General features: G+C 45.6%; 2 protein-coding genes across 4 annotated transcripts in view; both read right to left on the bottom strand.

Annotated features, from left to right (window-relative positions):
• Positions 1 to 10,216, bottom strand: part of fez1 (fasciculation and elongation protein zeta 1 (zygin I)) — a 15,192-nt gene extending 4,976 nt beyond the window's left edge. Inside the window, exons 1-6 of the mRNA XM_076019991.1 lie at positions 9,970 to 10,216; positions 7,156 to 7,538; positions 3,370 to 3,457; positions 2,226 to 2,312; positions 1,327 to 1,492; positions 140 to 426 (exon numbers count right to left, since the gene is read on the bottom strand). Coding sequence (XP_075876106.1) covers positions 140 to 426; positions 1,327 to 1,492; positions 2,226 to 2,312; positions 3,370 to 3,457; positions 7,156 to 7,505 — 978 coding nt within the window. The 5' untranslated portion in view covers positions 7,506 to 7,538; positions 9,970 to 10,216. The remainder of the gene's footprint in view (positions 1 to 139; positions 427 to 1,326; positions 1,493 to 2,225; positions 2,313 to 3,369; positions 3,458 to 7,155; positions 7,539 to 9,969) is intronic.
• A 3,270-nt stretch (positions 10,217 to 13,486) lies between these two features.
• On the bottom strand, positions 13,487 to 20,935 carry cfap58 (cilia and flagella associated protein 58). 3 transcript variants are annotated; one of them, XM_076019986.1, is made up of 18 exons: positions 20,811 to 20,935; positions 20,164 to 20,433; positions 19,893 to 20,041; positions 19,620 to 19,770; positions 19,239 to 19,433; positions 18,973 to 19,110; positions 18,331 to 18,490; positions 18,162 to 18,244; positions 17,416 to 17,607; positions 17,170 to 17,331; positions 16,679 to 16,825; positions 16,407 to 16,547; positions 16,091 to 16,314; positions 15,693 to 15,801; positions 15,170 to 15,274; positions 14,561 to 14,680; positions 13,761 to 13,885; positions 13,487 to 13,686 (listed from the first exon to the last, which is right to left on the bottom strand). In XM_076019986.1, the coding sequence occupies exons 1-18, from the start codon at positions 20,814 to 20,816 to the stop codon at positions 13,557 to 13,559; spliced, it is 2,607 nt and encodes an 868-aa protein (XP_075876101.1). In that variant the 5' UTR covers positions 20,817 to 20,935; the 3' UTR covers positions 13,487 to 13,556. The 3 variants fall into 3 exon arrangements, with proteins under 3 accessions (XP_075876101.1, XP_075876102.1, XP_075876103.1); XM_076019987.1 differs by having other exon boundaries at positions 13,487 to 13,665; XM_076019988.1 differs by lacking the exon at positions 20,811 to 20,935 and having other exon boundaries at positions 19,893 to 20,064; positions 20,164 to 20,284.
• Positions 20,936 to 21,159: the final 224 nt, after the last annotated feature.

The following is a 21,159-nucleotide window of genomic DNA, read 5'->3' as shown; positions in this document are numbered from 1 at the left end:
GAAGCTGGACTGATGGTGTCATTCCCTGCTGCGTCGGTAAAATGATTTTTCTTCAGAACAGAATCCAGAGTGAACACCAGTGCAGTGGTGCTGCAGCGCTCGTAGCAGCATGTTGATGTCTCCCCCTCCCCCTCCTCACCTTGGCGGGCATGCTTCCTGTCTTCTCGGCGGCCACCACGTCGACGGTTCCGCCCTGCAGGCTGAGGGCCTTGTCTCTGCGCCGGCGCTTGCTGCTGTCTCGCTGCTCCTTCTGCCTGTTCTGCACCTCCATCAGGGCCGTGATGAACGTGTTCTTCACCTCCTTCTCAAACTCCAGCTCCTCGCGCCGGGCCAGCTGGCCGATCAGCTCCTCCGAGTACTCGCGGATGGCGGCTTCCACGCGGTGCAGCAGCTCCACCAGAGCTGAGCTGGGCATCAGGCTGAGGCCTGCAGGGGAGGAGGGAGCGGAGAGAGGCACACATGGGTTTATCGTCATCATCTCATGATCATCTAAATTATTATTATTATTATTATTATTATTATTATTATTATCCTCATCATCATTATTATTATTATTATTATTATTATTATTATTATTATTATTATTATCCTCATCATCATTATTATTATTATTAGTCATAGTAGTAGTAGTAGTAAAGCTAAATTTTAAGCACAATAATTATTTTAATATTTTTATTTGGCCATATTTTTTGCTGTTACCGTTTAATATAAGTTTGCAAATTTATATTTTTGTTTATTATAATTTACGTTATCACTATTCGAAAAAACTATACAGTGCAGAAGACATGAAAAGTTTAGTGTGTAATATTTGGAGATTTTGAAGAAGAAACAGCGACATGAAGTGGTAGATTTTAGATTGTAGTGTCTTTCACTCTCTCCCCCTCCTGAGGTTGCCAGTGAGCTACAGTGGCCTGCGCAACCAAACCAGGACACCTTGTCCACCTTTGTGAGAACTGTTCTAAGGGTAGGAAATCCCTTAGTATTGCGATTATACACTTTTATTAATGTATTTTTGGGCAGTATGTTGAGCTTTTACCAATATAAAAAACATAAATCAAGCCAAATCTTGCACACCAGACTTTTAAAGGGGCAATCTGTAGAGTTGTGAACTTAATGTCTTTCATTTTTGTGTGTGAAATCAGTCTTGCCCCAGATTTCCCCACTTCGAGAAGGTCAGTGGTTTAATTAATTGGATGCCATACCTTAATGTAAAAAAAAAAAAGCTGAGTTGATTATTATGTTGGTATCTTACCTTAAAGATTTGTTTGTTCAATTAATCTTTGATTGATTGTAGTTAGCCCAGGTATGCAAGGAGATTAGCTGTACCTTCGTAGGAGCAGTTGTTGTTGGAGGCCTGTGACAGCTGCCTGATCTCCTCCAGCAGGGACGGGTTGTCTCGGGAAGAGCAGGGGCTGCCCTCCTCCTCGTCCTCCTCCTCAGTTTCCCCGGGGTCCGGAGAGTTTTCCATCATTTCCACAATCTCCTCAATAACCTTGAAGAGAAGTGGGGTAATGTGATGAGGGAATGCAGGAAGACAAGCAGAGAACACGTGATTCCCAGTCAGACCTGGACAGACTGACAGGCAGCTCAGTAAGACGTAGCCACGGAAATCAGAAATAACCATTTTATAATTCTCAAGCCCACATTGTGATTTAGTCACAGTTGTACTAAGAGCGAGTTCTATTTTTGCAATCACAGCATGATTCATTTCGTTATTTCCCTCTATTGTGTCCTTTGTCCTCATGATTCACTTAGTCAGTGTCCAAGTATGTAACTTTCAAATTCTCAATCGCATCCAGACATTCGTCCAGACCTCCCCCTTGCAGCATTGTGTAGCCGGCACTCATCCATAATGGCTTTTTGTCAACAGAGCAGCACAAGTTGAGCGTACTTAACATACGTCAATCCATTAATGATGTTTACATAGACCTTGCAAATGTGCAGCAGGGATTTATTAAAGCCTGCCGACGTCACTTAGGTCACATTGTTCTTTGGTTGCACCAATGGTGGACTTCCACTGTACACAATTGGATAAGCCTGGGACCAATCAGAGGACTGAAGCTTGTGATGTAACTTAAACTTATTTTAAAGAGTTAAGCACTCGTTGTTGTCATTGTTGAAAACTGATTGTATTAGTACTGTATCAGTGTGTCAAGGGACGCATCAGTCTCATTTCGCCTCTTTTTGCCTAAAAAGTCCAACACAAACAAACTGCTGTGGCGAACCTGATCGGCTGTGATGAGAGGCTCTTCGTTCAGGCAGCTGGCGTTGTCATTTTTCTCATTCATTTCCTCCTCCTCTTTTTCATGGATCTGCAGATTGGGACATTGAAGGAAATAAGCAGATTGGGACAGAAAGACTGACAGTGTGTCTCAGTTGTGAATAAAGTCTTAGCAGCGACCTCCATGTTCCTGTCAGGACCTCAGGACGATGTTTATTACATTGTTGTTTAACTGCAGGCTTCTCAAGGCTCAGAACGCTGATTTCTTTTTGTTTGTTTTTGACATAACATAAAATACTGACCGATGACTAAAGCCTAAAAGTGACTAAGCTTTATGTGCTTTTACCGAGGAAGGTTGAATTTGAAATGAAATTTGAGACACAATTTTCCATTTGACTATTTTTGATTTTCTTTTTTTGTCTTGTTTTTTACTTAAGAAAAAAACGTAACTTTATTTAAACTTTAAAACCTTTGTCGTGCTGCGTTGCGTGTCTTCGCACAAACCTTCAGCTGTGTGACATGCGTGTAAATTGTGGAGAGTTCCAACCTGGCTGAAGGCAGCTATCCACCCCGGCCGCCAGCAACACATGGCCCGGACTGCTAAGCGCCGACTCTCCAGTTCTGTCTGACAGCTAATTAGTGTGTGTTTGTGTGGGGGGAGGTTCCACTAAATGGAAGACCAGTCAAGGTTGGCCAAGCATGTCTTTCAGTGTCAGCATGAGACGAAGCCCCAAAAGAAGGACCTGTACAACTTCACACTTTTGTATCTCACAGCTTGAATAACAACACACTGTGCTGTCTTTCACTTTAACTCGCCTGATTAGAAATGCTTATGTTATGGTAAATGTGTTCATTTTCTGGGAAAGACCTTTTAGTAGTTAAGCATGAAATGAATGAAAGTTCCAGATTCTTTTGATATGAAAAGGTTTCAGTTCACAAAGACATCATTTAAACCAAAATCAGGATAAAAGAGGATCAGAACAGATCCAGACACTACTTTCAAATATTTGACCTTGCATGCAGTTATTGAAAGGCTTTCTACACACTTTGTTTTACGATACAGTTCTTTAAAACAAAGAGGGACAGATTCCTGCTTCCAGATGCACTGAACACATGATCCAAATGGAGCAGACAGTGAGTGAGAGTACCTCCTGGTCAGACAGGTTGCCGTTGAGACCTTCAGGGTCGTTGCCGTCCCAGGTGGCGATGTAGTTGTCAGTCAGAGCATCCCACACGCTGCAAAACAACACAACAACAACCACACACAGTTGCAAGTGGAGCACTCAGGAAACTCACGCGAAAAAGAACAGAGCACGAAAAATACGCATCGGGACGTCAGCGGTCGCGCTTTCAAAGGCAGCTGCTATTTAAAGCTGGACCACGGTGCAGTTCGACAACATCAAGGAAGTCGTCGGTGTGTTTGATCTCCCGCGGCTCTGGGCAAGTGCAGTCTGCCACGTCTCCGTCGGCTCGCAACTAAATATTTCAACCTGGTGAGTCAATATGCAGAGCAAGAGGCTGAAACGCAACAATGCGCTCACACACACGGAGACACACACACACACACACACACACACAAAAAAAAAACAGCTTACGACTGAGTGAAAGGTATCCTTAGCACACATTCAGATAAACCTCCTCACATCATTGCGGCTCTGGCCTCTGGCTGCAGCCTGGTGCAGGCGTCTGTGTGCGGGAGAATGGCCTGGGGCTGAGAGAAAAGTCCTCTTTGTCTTGTTTTTTCCTTCCCTTTTTTGCACTGGGAGGTTGGCCGGGGACAGCCGTCCTGTTCCCTGTGTCACTGGCCGCGGCGGCGAGACACACTGGACGCCATTCAGCTCCAGGCTGACCTCACCGTGGCTGCACGCCACGGCTGCGGGCAGCAGCACGTAGACACGGAACACACATTTTGTCGAGCCACAACTGAGACTTGTGTGTTCGGCCTCAGCGAGGTTGGTTTGGCATCGCCGAATCATCTTGGCTTCACTTGGTTTTCTTTCTTTCCTGGAGGGGAAGCTGTTCCTCCCCTCGGCTTCGCCACTCTAAATGTTAAACCTTTTAAAGTGGCAGTCAGGATCTTTTTTTTTTTTGCCACTAGAGAGCGCAGCTGAGCATTTCTATGCAAACCAAGCCCCCCCTACCCAGGATCCAACATGGTCCATTCGTTTAAATGGAGTTGCTCAGCTAGCGCATACAGCGAAAAAGTCCAGCATTTTTAAATTACTTCCTCATCATGTGGCCCATTGGGCATGCTCAGTAGAGTCAACTCCCATCGTGCCTCGGTCACTCAAGTGATGCATCAGGATGCATCAGTCAACCACTACGAGGTGGGACACAGCAACACGTACGACACCACAACATCAAGTTGGGAATAAACTCTTTTTTGGGGGAATTTTTCGGGCTTTCAAAAAATATCGAAGTCCACGACTTTAAAATCTTCGATATGAATATTTATTATAAACTATGTTTCAGGTCGCAGGAGTCCAGTCAGCCGTTTTATAGGCGCTTCTTTTTGTATTGCGGTCTATGGGGATGGGATTTTCGGCTGCAGTATCTCGAGTGGCCACTGGACCAGATTGGCTCGCCGCCATATTGGCAGCCTGGTATCCAGTTCTGATAATATAACCATGATGTAAACCAAAACTAAGATTCTTAGGAGCACCACCTCCTCGCGGCCCTTTCATCTCTATGGCTCCGCCCCCTCCTCAGTCTAGCATGGGAAAAACGAGCCGGGAAAACATCGAGGTACGATACCGCAAGCATGCGAACGAGCCGGACATGCTAGCATTAGCTGAAATGATGGTGGATAATTTCATTAGGTTGTAATACAGCTCCCTCCAGGGTAAATCCCGAGGGTCGGTGCAACATCTTCCTCCACTTCCTGCCACCTCATTTACAAAAACACTTGCTCACTACATTTATTATATGATCGGTGGGACGACTGTCTTCACTGTGCTGAGTCACTCGGCGTTCACAGATTCTTTTGGTTATTTCTTACAACGATGACATTATAATTTCATCAACTTATTATCAGTTTAATTTCTACCCTTTAAAAAGTCACCTCATTAAAAGAGCGCGACCATAGCAGTGCAGTGCAAGCCAGGGCTTCACGTGACTCCACAACACGGGGACAGTTCAGTCATCAGGCCTGCAGGATGTGGAGCGGCCAGCCACAAAGCTGCTCTGCTGTGTTTGGTGGCCCGCAGCCACAGAGGAGAGACGCGCTCTGGTTAATATTCTACTTTTCCATCAGCTTGTCACTCTCGCTCATATCTGCTTCTCTAATCAGCCTGCCGCAGGGATTACTCCAAAATGGACGGCGTCGTGCTCTCAACCAAACGGCAGATTTACTCGTCGTAATTCGGCTGCTCGGTGAAACTTTGGAAGGGATTTGGTCCACGACTAAAAAGCGGGCAGATATGTTTTTTTCCTATGGGTCGACACAGTTCTTAATATGGATATCAAAATAATGCTGTTGCATACTTTCTTCAACCTGATTAATAAGGAAGAGGATTAGGGCCACAAGAAAAGAAAGAAGTAATTACGCGGACTTTTTTTTTTTTACTTTCTCTTTCAAGTCGAAATGACAAGAATAAAGCTGAAATTTGGTGAATAAATTTGAAATTTCATGATTAAAAGTATAAATTTTGTGATTAAAGTCAATCTCAGGATGAGGAATTAAAAGTAGTTGGGTGCAGAAACACCGGACAGGTCCAGTGTAAAGTGAATTCATAATGGTGTTTAATGCTCCCTCTTCACGCCATAAAATAACCAGTGACTTGCCGTCCACTCTACTGCTGCACTCATGGCCATTCACCGTTTTCCTACCACACACAATACAGAATCATTTTTAAACAATATTCAAAAGTCGTTTGTGACGATCTGTGTGATCCCTTTCCAAAAGCTCTTCTCTTACACCTACAGCCTCCAGACTATTTTTAGGCACGAGTCCACGCAGAGTGAGCCCGTTCGTGTGTGTTTCCGCCTCACAGCCCGCTAGCGAAGACGAGGAGGAGGAGGAAGAGGAGGATCTGGCAGTCGGCTGAGGAGAGGCAGAGACAGACCGAGGGGCCGGAACCAACCAAGGCGAACGGCGCTGCACAGTGAATAATTCAGCACGCAGCCGGCCAGGGAGGGGCCCTGTTCGCTGCTGCTGATTGGCCCACGGTTTGGGACATGTGTGGTAATGTTTGGGATGTCGTCATGCGCCGTTTGCCGTGCTGAGAAGAAACTGTTACCGCTTCGGCCTGAACAGCTGTCATTCCACGGGTTTAACCTCACTCCCAGTGGCTGAACGGTGCATTAAATGTTTGCAATATTCTTCATCAAATTGAAGTTACGTGAAAAACAAAAGCCATCATTATATTTATCTGATTCTGCTTGGAAAAAGTTCCCTGCATTTTAATTTTCAAAACAAAACAAAACTGTAAGATGTTTTATGGAAAATGTCCACCTTTTCCTTTTTTGCCAAGAGATTGAGTGGAATGAAGGCGCAGTCATATGTTTTCACTATCTAGAATTGTGTTATAATGTGCACTGGTTTCATGATAGGTCTGTGAAGGTTCTCAGTTATTCAGGTTCATCGTAGTCCTTGAAGATTAAGTTGAAGGAACTGGACTAGTCTTTGATGTCTCTACATTTCCCCTCTCACCTGAAAGGCCTCTCATGGTCATGTCGAAGGGGACGACTGTTTCGTCCGTTTGAGATTTAGAATTTTGTTGGTGAAGTCTGTGGTGGGGAGTGTTCCCCAGTAATGGGGCCAGAATGGTGGCAACTGGACTGAAGAACCCTTTTGAATGAGAGGCAAAACATCTTGGAGATACCAAGAACCAGTCCGGTTCACTCGGCTTGATCTTCAAGTACCGGCTTCAAGACACCCGAGTGCTTTGTTTGCTATTTTGTCAGCCCGTGTTGCTGCAACTGTGGCCACTTACTCTTCATCCTGCAGCCTCTCCTCGTCCTCCTCGCTGTGCGACTGGTTGCGGATGGGTGCCAGGCCCTCTGTCTTGGTGTTGTAATTGTGAAAGCAGACGTTGAGCTTCTCGTCGAACTCGTTGACCAGGTCCTCCATCGACTTGAAGCTCATCATCTCAGAGAAGTTCTCCAGCTCAGAGAAGTCCTCGCGGGTGATGGTCGCCAGGGGGACGGTGGTGGTGGTAGTGGTGGTGGTGGTGGTGGTGGTGGGGGAGGAGTAGGAGCCAAGCACCGGGTGGTCCAGCTCATCCATACGGCAAGGCCTCAGATCATCAAACTCCTCATCCAGACACACAAGAGGGGCTTCCATTGTGACCCCTGTCTACTGTTCAGGGGGAGGGACCTGGACAAAAGAATACATGAAAAATTGTCACATAGTGTTGAAAGCATTGAGGCTGCTAAATTATCATTCTCTTTTTTTTAATCAGCACGCATCTAATGGGGCAACTGCAGCAAATATGGATTAGATCAAGATGGAAAAAGGACTAAGTGCTGAAAAATCATATCTGTCCCCATCTGGCAGATTTACCAATATCCCAGAGGGGTCTATATGGCACCACCTAAATCATGTACGCCTCACCTCATGTGGAATGGCACCGTGGAGTCTAGACAAAGAGGATCTGGGGGTGAATGTGCCAGAAGGGGACCAGGTCCCAGAGGGAACTGGACCAGTTGGCTTTTACTGGTACAAACAGTTAATTAAGTACCTCTGGTGGGATTCTGCCAATGAGGACACAGAACTGACACAAAATAAGGCCAATATTGCAGTGGGGAAATTCACGGGGCTTGCATGAAAAATATGCCTTCACTGGTGGAGATTGCAATTAATTGTGGCACACAAGTAGACGATGCAATTACGGCGCTCTGAGAAGGATGCCGCTTTAGTGAGAAGAACCTTGATTGCATTGAGTGCCATCGTGAACAGCCTAATAACAGCTATAAAATGTTTATACGACGGTCAAATGTTTTATTTTGTCCCGGAGGAGACTTAAGCATGTAAAACATGAACATGAGCTGCAGCAGCAGTAAATAATGCCTGTCAGTGTCAACACAGCAGAACTGGTTTGCAGTTTCACCACATCATATGTATATGAGCAAAGGAAATGTAAATGTTTTGAAATACAGTTATTAGTATAAGTACTTCTTGTTTTTAAAATGTTCTACACTCTTATTTGATTTGTGTATTGAGCCCACTGATGGCACATTTCTTTCCCAGACCATGAGCCGAACTTTTATAATGCCAAGTCAAGTCTATTGGACAAATTCCAGCCCGCTGCAGAGGCATTTAATCAAAAATTATTTTTGATTAAATTCAATTCAGAGCATTAATAAACCAGTTATCAGGAGCTGGGGTTGATGACAATCAACACGCACCACACACATCAGAAAACACTGCCCCGCAAATGCTGCCTGTGTTTGAAAGTCTTCCAGAGGACATTTGTTCGCAGTGCAGTGCTAAATTTAGATTCATGTGAAATATAATTGAAAAGAAAATCTGGCACAAAGACATTACGACCTTCAAAAATAAGAAAAGAGTAAAAAAAATTGAATTGTTCATAAATATCATAACTGTATTTAAAAAAAATGGACGTATGAAACTTGCAAAATCAACAAGAGGGCAAAGAACAATTTAGTTGATCAAAAAAGCTCCATAAATAATATGAGGTGCAGCAGACCACTCAGCTGTCCTAGTCCTTGTCCAAGTGATTTGGGGAAATAGTTGCTGGACCATCAGCAGCTAAAAACGAAAACTTGAAGAAGGCCAGATTTCCCGCAGGCAGGGATGGGACTGTCTGAAGAAGTTGTTTCTCAGTCGGGATGCAGAGGTGCAGAGTAATCACCGGCCTGAGTCTCATCCGCTGTGCTCCGCTGGCCTGCGTCCTGCCGCTCAGCAGCTGAGTGGAGGAGAGTCCCTTTAGAAAGCAGCTTGTGCAGGCCTCCTCTTCCTCACCGCACCACTCAGCAAAATGCTGACAACAACCGGATATTGTTTTCCGGGACGCATCCCGCCCTGCCTTTAGCTCCGTCTGAGCCGCCGCCACCCCTCTTTCTCCACTCAGTGTATGTGAAGATGTATCTGAAGCTCAGACTGACTTGGAGTCTCCTAAATCTTTGAGCTTCTGGGCGCCGCTGGCTCTAACCTTGCCACAGGTTCTCTTCACAAGAGGCCCAGATCAAAGATCTGCCTAATGGCACACTGAATTTCCCAGCAACGCCTTTCAGTAATGCAGTTATCCATACATTGAGTGGGCAGAATGCAGGTTGGAAACAGCAGAAGGAGAGGTGCTGCAGATCTTTCTAACGTGACCTCCACAGACATGGGTGGGCTCAGGTGGGCTCCACTAATATGCAGGTATTAAAAAGAGCTAATCACAAGAGCGCCTCGGGGCTCACGATGTTCAAAATGACTCTTTCCTTCTGACTAGAGGTAATACAGCTACACACCTTACCAGCAGTCCCGGTTGCAGCGTTAAAACATTCGTGGCCCAACGTTGCAATTTCTACATTTCATAAAATGATGAGCAAAACGCGTCTGATTTAACACCACAATCACGATGCATTCCGCAGCAAATGGGTTCTTCTCCGAGGGGGGGGGAAGGAAATCAAGCAGGTGCATGTCATCAGCTCATCACGGGTAGAAAAAGGAGGGGAGTGGGGGAGGGAGAGCAGAGGAGAGGAAGGAAGGAGAGGACTGAGGGGTGCCATGGTTACAGGCACGGAGGAAGGAGGGGAGGCCTGCGAGAGGTCGGGGATGGAATGAGTGATGAGCTCACCTGCGCTGGATGCTGATGCTGGGGCTCGGAAACGCGGGCAGTCAAGGATTTATCAGACCCTCCTCAGCGCTGGCCTCCAGTCGGCGGCGCTAACACTCATTCCAGGGACGTGGAGACGGACGGCGGAGGGACGGAGGGACGGTGAAGATGGCAGCGCGTGTGCGGTGTGAGCTCCGGTCGGTCTGTTCGCCTTCCCTCAGCCTCCCGAGTCCGTCCTCCCACAGCCCGTTGTTTTCCAATCAATAGGCAGCCAGCAACCAGCGACAGCGCTCGCAGCGAGCATGCGCACTGCCGCCTTCTCCGACGACGTCACCTCCCCCCGCCGCCCCTCCTTTTCTCTCCGCCTTTGTCCGTGTCTCCCTTCCCCTCTCCCTTCCCCTCTCCCTCCCTCCTTGCAGCCCTTCGCTCTGCTCGCACATTAATTCCCCAAATATTCATAAGCAGGGGGGGAGGGAGGAGGAGTCGGAGAAGGAAGGAGTAGCGGCACTCTCCATCCGTCTATCTTGGACGTGAAGGATTCGAGGATTTAAGGATTCAAATCACTTTATTCCCATTCATGAAAAATGATAGGAACGTTTACGGTGCAATCAAACAAACACCAAACAAGATCTAAATAAATAAACAAATACACACTAAACGAGTCACGACCGCAACGCAAAACAGACCAAAAAAAAAAAAAAAAGAAAGAAAAAAATCATGGCATCGCCAAGGCAGCCATGAACGGCGCCATCTTGCTGATTAAACTCCAAAGCCTGTTGACGATGTCACTCACCTCCCATCCTGCCCGCTCCTAATCCCTTTGATGTCTATTGATATTAACACGAAGTATTAAAACAAAGGATTACTGAAAACTCGAAGGCAGTCGGGCCAACATATGTATGAACACATTCACAGCTATTAAAAACAAGCAGGAGGATCGTCTTGGACACAGAGACGGTGGTGGAACAGAACAAATTAATTTGTGCCGTATTCAGAGTCGCATTCGAAGTGAGTTACATTTTGTCTTGAAAATGTGAGGAGCTGAAGGACAGATGACTGAAAAAAAAAAGTGTGAAGAACAACATGAGAGAAAGTCTGAAAAATAAAATGTGAACAAGCAAAAATATTAGCGCCAGCTTTCAACCCACACAAAAACTATCTGTCAAAGTTTGAGTAGAGTAGAACGTCAGGACACAAGGAAAAAAAAAGAAGTGTGCACTGGAATCACTTTGAAATGTCACTAATATGATTTTACAGTACAGACAGGTGAAACCCCGCTTGACACCCCACTTTTTGTGGTTGTTTTTGTATTTTTGTCCATTGTTTGCAACCTACATAAGTCCAGAGTTTACACACCTCAAACCGTGTCAGTGGACACACACTGGTCCAAAATCACATGTTATTCTGACGCCCAGTGAGCCCATCAGGCAGCGAGACGCTGGAACGTGGTCATCTTTGATGTCGAGAACATCCAGTTGACGGATTAAGAGATTAATTTCACCGCCTGATGTGCTGGAGGGAACCGAGAAATAAGCAGCGTTCAGCGAGGACTTGTCCGTGACAAGCGCTAAATAAAATCTGATAATTTTTGTACATTCCAAGCTGGTGATTGAGGCCAAATGAAAAATGTGTTTTTGGCCCTCTCAAATCCAACCAGCGAGGAGGCTGCAGCGTGTGACACAGTGACATGTGGCAGGTCTGAAGTGCTGCAACTGTCTTGTCAGTCAAATGCTGCAGGATAAGGAGAAAAAAAAATAGAGAACAGAACACACCTACTGTGAGAAAACTTAAGCAATGTCAAATTAATTGTTATCACTGACAAACATCAGCCAGGAACCACCGTGATCACCGAGTGCAGCCCCCCTCCATTCCCCAACACTCACACAAACATGCACACACGCAAATACAGAAGGAAGACAAGGCAGAGAAAGGCAAGAAAGGGTTCCTGGCCCGCATGGAGGCCTTCCATTATACAGCGAGAACGCTCACACTACCCAGCTCTGTATAGAGAGTGGTTGCCATGGCTATGGAGTAAATTGCACTGCCAAAGGAATTACTTCACCAGCAAGAGAAAAGGAGAAGTGAGGAGGAGGGACTTTCACTGTCTAAGCAGCTAAAGACAACAGAGAAATCATTGTACTGTCGTATCCAGCAAAAGTTCTATCAAATCATCAGCTTAAAAAACTGCAACAAATGGTCTGTTTCAGTATATTTAAAATGACAAGGGCTTGTGATAAAGAATTTAAGAAAAAGGTGTCAACTGTCATTTCTTCTGACATGAGTGATTTCACTGATTCCACACATCTAAACAGCCAACGGGACTCAACCAGCCAAACAACAGATCAGTCCCAAAGGAGCTTGATCAGTTAAGTCAGTTAGTTTTAGCTGGTTTTGTTATCGTTGGAAAAAAATGCAGTGAAACGGAAAACACTGATCTATAGACTCTCTAGATCAGGGCGGAATAATAAAAAATCATTATCTACACACACACACACACACACACACACACACACACACACACACACACACACACACACACACTAATGTATGCTGGCATCTGCTGGTGATTATGTGAATGGCCTCCAAGACTCACAAGTTGCCCAAAACATTTTGCGCTTGAAAGTAGTTGTGATGACGTGACGTGTGATGTGCAGTGTGACATTAATATCACACCCCTGCAAAGCACACCGTTAAGCTTGTTCCATGCTTTCTGAGTATTTTAAATGGTACATTTTCCAGAGGAGTCTTTCATTAAAGAATAGATTTGCAAAAGTCTGATAAATCGATGGGCGACACGGTGGCGCAGTGGTTAGCGCTGCTGCCTCACAGCAAGAAGGTCGTGGGTTCGATTCCGGGGCCTGGACCTGGGACCTTTCTGTGTGGAGTTTGCATGTTCTCCCCGTGTCTGCGTGGGTTCTCTCCGGGTTCTCCGGCTTCCTCCCACACTCCAAAAACATGCATGTGAGGTCAATTGAACACTCTAAATTGTCCGTAGGTGTGCATGTGAGTGTGAATGGTTGTTTGTTTCTATGTGGCCCTGCGATGAACTGGCGACTTGTCCAGGGTGTCCCCTGCCTTCGCCCTATGACAGCTGGGATAGGCTCCAGCAGACCCCCGTGACCCTGACCTCGGGACTAAGCGGGTATGGAAAATGAATGAATGAATGAATGATAAATCGATCAGCATTAAAATAAAGTGCAAGAAAAGTGCATCAAGTTCATGCAAGTTTGTGTTAAATCGAAAACTGCACATGGTTGTTTTTTCTCTGTGCCGACTTCATTTAGAGGACAAGCTAGGCAGGATGACACGATGTAGCTTGAGTTTTAGCTACTGCTGTGAACAAGGTACGATCTCCTGGTGAGAAAAGCTGGGAGAGGCTCCAGCACCTTCGAGTCCAGGAGAAGCGATGACCGAAATGAAATTCAAAAATCAGCAGCCTAACTTTACACTTGAAACAAATGTTTCCTCCTATGTGATAGGAGGAAACATTTATTTATCAATTGACAATCTCCTCCGAATGACGGCCAGTAGCGCTGCATGTCGTGAATAAATAAATAAATACAATGTTTGTCATGCTTAATTGCTGGTGCTGCATCTGCGAGCTGCCGTCATATGGAAAGGGTGTCGATCCTGGTGAGTCCACCCCGGACGTGAGCTTTGCTGCTCCGCTGCGGCAGAGCCTGCGGCTCTTTTTCTCTACTTTTGGCCTGCTGCTCGCTGGTGGAACACAAGAGAGTACTGAGACATGGGAAGGAAGACAGAGTCACTACCGCTGCCACACGACGGGTTCACACAGCCGACTGCGTGCTCACCTGTACAGCTTTTTCTGACTGAAGTACTTCTTTTTAAAGCTTGTCAGCTCATTAGTCAAAGTCTGGTTCTCGTTCTTGTAGTCGTTTATCTTGGAGTCGAACACTTCCAGCCTCGCCGTCATCGACTGTGGGGCACAGACGGAGAAAAACACAATTTAGTGGCAGTGTGCATAGAAGAAAAGATCCTTTACTTCCTCCAGAAATCGTCACCTCTTTGTATATTAATCAATCAATCAATCAATCAATCAATCAATCAATCAATCAATCACCCCCGGAACCGGATGAGGAAAAACTGAAAATTCCTTAACAAGGAAAAAGAAGAAACGTTCAGAGCAGGAATCCTTGTCTCGAGGGTAGGAAGATGTGCAATAGGTGCCTCAGATACAAAGCACAACAGCATGACTGTGATAAACAGTTAAAAATGGGAAATACCACTAATGGATAGTAAACTAATGTGAGCAAAGAGCCAATGAGCAGCATCTGTGTCTTCAAGCCATCCAGAGACAGACATGGGGAGCCGTAAGATCAATATTTACTATTTAAACAATGCCATTTTGAAATATATGGATGTTGATAAATACGACAATGAGATTGAAAATAAATGTAAATACACAATTTATACATCTACATATCTACAAATTAAAAAATGACACACATTTGAGGTTACCTGCTACCTTCTCTCTAATAATTTAGCGGCGTTCAGGGTCTAACAAGTTGAAAGATTAATCCAGTTTCAATCCAGGGGCAAAAATAAGAGAGGAAAACAACAATAAAACAAGATGAGAAGTGAGCTGCAGGACCCTGAGCTTCTTGGTCTGCTCCTGCAGGGACTTCTGGCAGTGGTAGAGCTGCTCAGCAACCTCTGGCCCAGGCTGCTTGGCCATAATGTGCTTCAGCTCCACATACAGCGTCTCCTTCTCCTGATTGGAGAAACAAAGGGAAAGAAAGTAAGAGGCACCGCGAGTCAAAACACCCTGACTTTAGTTTCTCAGCGTTGCAGAGCTCACAGTGCTCTTGTTGCTTAAAAATAAATCAGTGAGCAACCACAGTGGCTGGCTGAGGAGCTGCAACAGACATTTGTCTCCCTTTCTTTGTGAGGATTTCCAGAGGCGTATTTTCTTCAGCAACCCAAACCCAGACTCTGACCATTACCTCACCTTGATTCGTACATTTGTTTGAAATCTGGAGTTTTTACCCTAAAGCCCATGACGTTAGGAAGCAAAGTTAGAAAACACTGCTCGGGTCTGGACCCCATGATGTCTCTCAGAACCTGAACTGTTCTAACCAGAACCTAAAGTAACCTGATCTGATGCCAAAAAGCAATACTACCATTGATCTCTTAGAGGTTAATGGTGCAATAGTTGAGAAGTGAGCTGTCTGCACGCACCACTCCTGCTGCTTGAATATACCTGTAGGAGGAGCTCCCGTTCTTCCAGCCCTTGGGTCTTCACAATCAGTCGTTTCTGGAGGGACTGAATCTTCACGATGAGTTCAAATTTTCCAGGGTCGTTACCCTGCAAGATCCAAACGATAATGGCACTGGGAATAATGGCACTGGGGATAATGACGCATGACCAGGCCAGGAACAGGGCCTTCCATACACCACACAGTATTGTGTTAAATGTCCCAACATTTAGAAATATCAAATTTCATGACGTCCGTGTTCAGGCACCTTCATTTATAGCTTCTACTTCCTACCCAGACAGGCAAATATATGTTATACGTACATAATTGGTTTAGTCACAACTGTGGCTTCGCTCTGATCAAGATTTCAGAATCAAGAATCAAGATTTGAGGATCTTGACTCATGTTTATAACTGTGTGTGACCTCAGGAAGCCAAAGGTTTTCCCTGTTTTTTAACAGCAAGCAGTCTTCCGTATGGTCCAGGAAAAAAAAGCCTTGGACAACTGGACAAAGACAAGCTGGGTCACCTCCAGGAGTCTCCATCGGTGAATGTTCACTGGCTTCAGCTGCTCCTCCAGGGTGGTGTTCCTCGTCCTCTCTTTGAGAAGCTCCTTCTGGAGGTAGAACAGCTTCCGCCTGAAGCAAAGAGGTGGTTTACTACCTTTCCAAGCCGTTAGTTTGGCAAATGACTTGCGGATCATCTGCTCCGTACAACAACTACAAGACCACTACAAGTTTTGTAACTTAAGCATCTAAAGTTACAGAATCCCATGTCTCTCATTCACTCTTGTTTGTTTGTTTTGAGCCGCCATTGAAGGTACAACAATCCATCACGTTGGGTGCGAAACCAAAGCTGAGCATTTTTTTTTGCCGAATGTTTCAAACAGAGGGTTAAAACATGCTGCTTCGTGGCGTCCTGACTCACCTCAGGTCATCCATGTCGGATGAGGTGCTGTCCAGGATGCTCTTCTTCCGCCGCAGCCTCCTGAGCTCCAGCTTCAGGAGGTTGATGTCCTTCATGCGCTCGTTGTAGTGGAAGTCTCCTTTGGTAAGGACTGACTGCTGGATGCGGATCTTCTCGTACAGCAGGGAGCACTCGTTGTTGCGGCGCAGCAGGTGCTTTCCCAGGTTGTCCCGCTCTCTCACCACCTTCACAGAAGGTTTGGCCCAGCGACAAAATTGGGACAAGGATTCTTTTCGTATTCACCTGCTTGCTCCCGTCGAGTCGCTTCTCCTCCTACCTGCTCCAGTTGCTTCTTCAGCTGAAACACCTCGGCGTCCGTGTCCGCGATGATCTTCTGCAGTTTTTGCTGCTCCACTTTCTGACTCTCAATCTGCTGTTTTGTCTCTTCTAGATGGTTCTTCATAGACAGCAGCTCTGCCTAGAAACGGACACAAACGATGGACGAACACAACTTACAAACCTACGGCCACACATTTGAAAAAAAATATCCTAAAAACCCACAGTGAAGTAGAAGGTTTAAGATAAGATTTGCGAGGAACCCTGATGTACCTTGAGAACGTCATTGTTCTTCTCCAGGCGCTTGTGCTCCTGCTGGTCCTTGGCCAGTGCGAGCTCCTTCCCAGTGATTTCATCCCTGAGTCGAGACACCTGGTTGCTCATGATGCCCATGTTCCTCTTGATTTCCACCATTTCTTCCTGTGAACACAGCGAACAGTCACTCACTCCTTTATTCCGAATTTGCGCAATGAAAATATATTTTTGGACGCTACAGGGATTAGAACCACTGGTGACGCACAGTGACACAGTGAATGAACCTATTAACTTATCAATATTCTGCCTCAACTGGTCTTCATTTTCATTGTGTTTGAACACTTTGATGGAACATTGTTAAAAAGTCCAAGTGCAACCTGATGGTCCCTGTGAAGACTTGACACAGTGCACTAAAATTAGACTAGTGAGTGATTTTTATACCCGGATGGAGGCCAATTCAAGATGAGAAACCTAAAAAAGAAAAATGTGTTTGCAGCAGGCATCCACACCTGAGCTTCAATGAGGTTTTTACTATAAAGGTTCCTCTCGCCGACCACAGACTCCAGCACGTGCTCCTGCTGCTTGATCTTGCTCTCGGCCTCCGTCACCTTCTTCTTACACTCGTAGATCTCCCCCTCTCGCACTTCGTTGTCGCTCATCTTCTGCTGCACCTGCGGCGGGCAGACACAAAACGTGGCCGTCAAAAACAAAAGAGGGCGCCGTCGAGCTCCAGGCGGCCGCCCCGGGCAACCTGCCTTCTGGATGAGGTTGCCGTTCTCGTTGATGTAGCGGTCGCGCTCTTTCTCCAGCTGCTGGATGATCTTGCGCTCCTGCTGGGCCTTCTGGCGGTAGGCGTTGATCTCGTGCTCCAGGGTCTTCTTCTCCTGCTCCAGGACCTTGACGAGACTTTGCTGTTTCTCGGCTACCTTTGCAGATTTGATCATGTTCTGTACAGGTACAGTAAGGTAAACATTTAAAGTGGAGCACCAGAGGAAACAAACAGAAGAAAGAAAAAAACAGCATGAAATAAAGATTTACTCATGGAAGCAAATTGTATGATTTCAAATCTTTTTCTTTTTCGTTTAAGTCTCTCATCCCCTCTTTTGGATTCATTCATTCAGTTCATTGTCCAATTTTGAAGAAAAGTTTCTTAGGTTTCTCATTCAAGCATACCGTGAGAAGAGATAATAGTAGATGATCAGCTATGCATTTAAGATTAAAAAAGGGGTGCTGGTGATTTAACTAATTAAAAGCGGAGATGAGAATGTTGAGGTATGGAGGCATCAGAGGGACAGTGCGTGTGAGGAGGGACAGTGAACACATCGCTAGAAGGATGCTGAGGTTGGAAGTGCCAGGCAGGAGGTCTGGAGGAAGAGCAAAGAGATGATTTATGGATGTTGTGTAAGAGGACATGAGGTTAGCTGGGTTAGAGAAGAGGATGCAGAAGACAGGGCTGAACGGAGGCTGGTGATTGGCTGTGGTGACCCCTGCAGGTTCTTACCTTACTCAGGGCGTCTCTCTCCCTGATCAGTTCCTCAATAGATTTTTTCTCATTTTCAACAAGCTTTTGAGAAGTCTCAAGATCTGGAGATGAGGAGAGACAAAGGAAGTTTACATCTAAGTGCACGCAGATGGAATCAAGAAGCGGTAACTGTTCATGTCCCTTGTACCTTTCTCCAGTGCAGAGATGTGGGCTTTCAACATCTCTTTCTGCGTTTCCATGTCAGCTTTCTGCTCCTCCATCAGGCGAAGCTTCCTCTGGTTGGTCTCTTTCAACCTGGTTTGTTTGGCCGCTTCGTGTTTCATCTGGCTCAGGTCCTCTTCTCTCATCTGACAGACGGGAGGGCAGTGGAAGAGTGTTTCAAAAAAAAAATCAGGAGCAGATGATAACAGATGTTGCCCTCTGGACGGCTGTTCCTTAACTGCAGCTTTTTCAAAAGGGAAAAAAAAAATACAGCCTCAACACAATTCTTTGATGACCTTTGACATTCTCACTACAGTATAAGGCAAAATGCCTACAAGAATTAATGTACCACTATTGAGGATGCCATTAAACCCTGTAAGAATCCTTTTCAGTTCATTGAAGAAACACCCAAACAAACATTATGTGGTGTGAGAGTCTTCAATACGAAAAAGTTGTGTGGCAGTCTTGACTGGCAGTGGGTTGAATGTGTGCTGGCTGCCTCAGAATTCAGTTCATGGCTGCAGTAACGAGATAAAATATGAAGCAAAGCTAATAAACCCTCATGGTCCCACCTTCCCCACTTACATTCAAACCCTGTGTTTGTCGTGATTCTAGACAGTGTGTGCACCTTGAGCTGGTTTGCGCTCCGCAGATTTTCCAGGGCCAGATGTTCTTTGGCTGACGACAGCTGCTCCGACTCCTGCTGCAACTTGGAGTTCTTCGCCTGCATCTGCTCCAGGTCCTTGCAGTAGCGCTCATTTACAGCCTGTTGGCATTGGGGGACACAGAGAGGAAATTAAATGGTGTTCATTCTAGACTAATGCACAGATAGTTGTGTTGTTTTTGAGTGTGACCAACATTGTTTCTCTTTAATTCCCTGATCGTTTCCCTCACCTTCAGCTCTCTAATCTGATGCTCCACTTTCTGCTGCTCCTCTCTGGCCTTGACAGCCTGCACATTCAGACTTTTGATCTCTCCCATCCTAGCTTCCATGTCCAGCTGCAGCTGCCTTAACTCCTTGTCCAGCTTGTCCTTGAGCCTTATCTCTCGGGATATCTCGTTCTGAAGCAGCTGGATCTCCTGCTGGACCTACAATCAGAGAGACAGAGCGGAAAAGGAAGCGATTGGGAATTTATGCACTTTGCTTTCATTTGCATTTATACAAACACAGCAGCTTATTTCCGCAGGGTGTCCACCTGGATCAAGTAAAGCACAGCACTAAAAAGCAGAGCACCCGTCAGCTTTGCGTCTATGAACATGTGCCGCCTACTTTACCTGAGATATGTCGTCTAAAGCAGCGTCTCGCTGGGTCTCCACCTCCTGCTGGGTAACGAAGGCCTCGTCCAGTTTTTCCCTTAACTCATCCACAACTATCTGAAGCTGATCCCTCTCCTCCATCAACTTGTCATTCAATTTGACTTGATCACTAAAAAGAAAAAGGTGGAAGGAGACAAGGGGGGTGGGGGCTTGTAAGGTTTCAATCATTTCACCAGCCCACACTAATCACACAGTGACTTATTCAACTGGGGATCCAAGTCAAAGGCTCACATCTGGTCTTGGTCCGTCATGACACCTGGCTGCTGTTCAAGCTTTTTGTTTAAGGCGGCAATTTCTTCTCTTAGAGTCCTGATGGTTTCTTTGTCCTTCTTGGTGTCGTCATGAGTCACGTCAACCATTTTCCAGGCTTTGTCAAGCTCCTACAGAGAAACCAAGGAGACACCTGAAGTAAATGACACAGCAGAATGAAACCTTTGAAAGTGCTGCCAAACCACGACCATAAAAGGGGAAATGATTTCTTCCAACCAGCGTAAAGCCTTACCCTCTTCAGAAAGTTCATTTTCGTTTCATCCTCTTGTCTCATTTTTAGCGCGTCTGCGACTTTCGTGGTCGTGGACACGATCTTTGCATTCAACTCCCTGCATTTGGACATCAGCCTCTTTTCGTTCTCTCTGGACTTTATCAGCACCTGGATGAGCTTCTCGTACTCCGCTCGGACCTTGTCCATACTTTCGTCCCCAACCAGCTCGTCCAGGATCATCTGGAACTCCTGAATGGACTCAGAGGAGTCCTCCACTTCTGTCCCCATGTCCTGGAAAGACACAACCAACAGGGCTCAGCTGAAGACAGCTGCCAGGTTCACGTTGAAAGAAATGGGAGCACAGTACTGAAACACTTAGACGTTATTAAAGTTATCACTTATTTAACTTCTACAAGAGCCTGCAATAAAGCACAGTGAATCGTTAAAATATGAGGCAACACGTTCGTGACCACGTCACAGCAATGTGGTTTCTGTGTTGTTTGTATTGCAGTAAAGCGTCAATCAGTGACGTTAACTTTAGCCGCGACGCTAACACGAAACATTTCCGACAAACACTCAGAACCCAAACACACTATTAACTCAGTGAAGTGGCTGCCCCTAACCCCCCCCCCCCCCGAAAAAAAACAACAAAAGTCGTGAGAATTTACCTCCATTTTTTACAACCAACAAGATTATTTGTAGTTCGTGCGTCCGGACGAAGGAAGTTACTGTTGATGCGGTTGCTTGGCAACGAATTATCTCGCGAGACAATGGATCCGCAGGTCCCCGAACTGAACCGAAGAGCACAAAAGCAGTCGGTCGTTATCGAGTTTATTACAAACTATTAATATTCAGTATATGAATAATTATGAGTATATCAAAGTATGAAACTCCTATGCAAGATATTTAGTGAATTTATTTGAACATTTAAAACATTTCAATTTTTTTGTTTCATTCCATTTTCAAAAATGGAATCACCAAATTTCTTTTTTGAAAAAAACAAAAACAACTAAAATC

Source organism: Nelusetta ayraudi, unplaced genomic scaffold, assembly GCF_046127955.1.
Source record: "Nelusetta ayraudi isolate G7.1 ecotype Tasmania unplaced genomic scaffold, CSIRO-AGI_Nayr_v1 ptg000011l, whole genome shotgun sequence".
Classification (NCBI taxonomy): domain Eukaryota; kingdom Metazoa; phylum Chordata; class Actinopteri; order Tetraodontiformes; family Monacanthidae; genus Nelusetta; species Nelusetta ayraudi.
The sequence above is the reverse complement of the archived record's forward strand: the minus strand, read 5'-3'. Positions and strand labels throughout refer to the sequence as shown.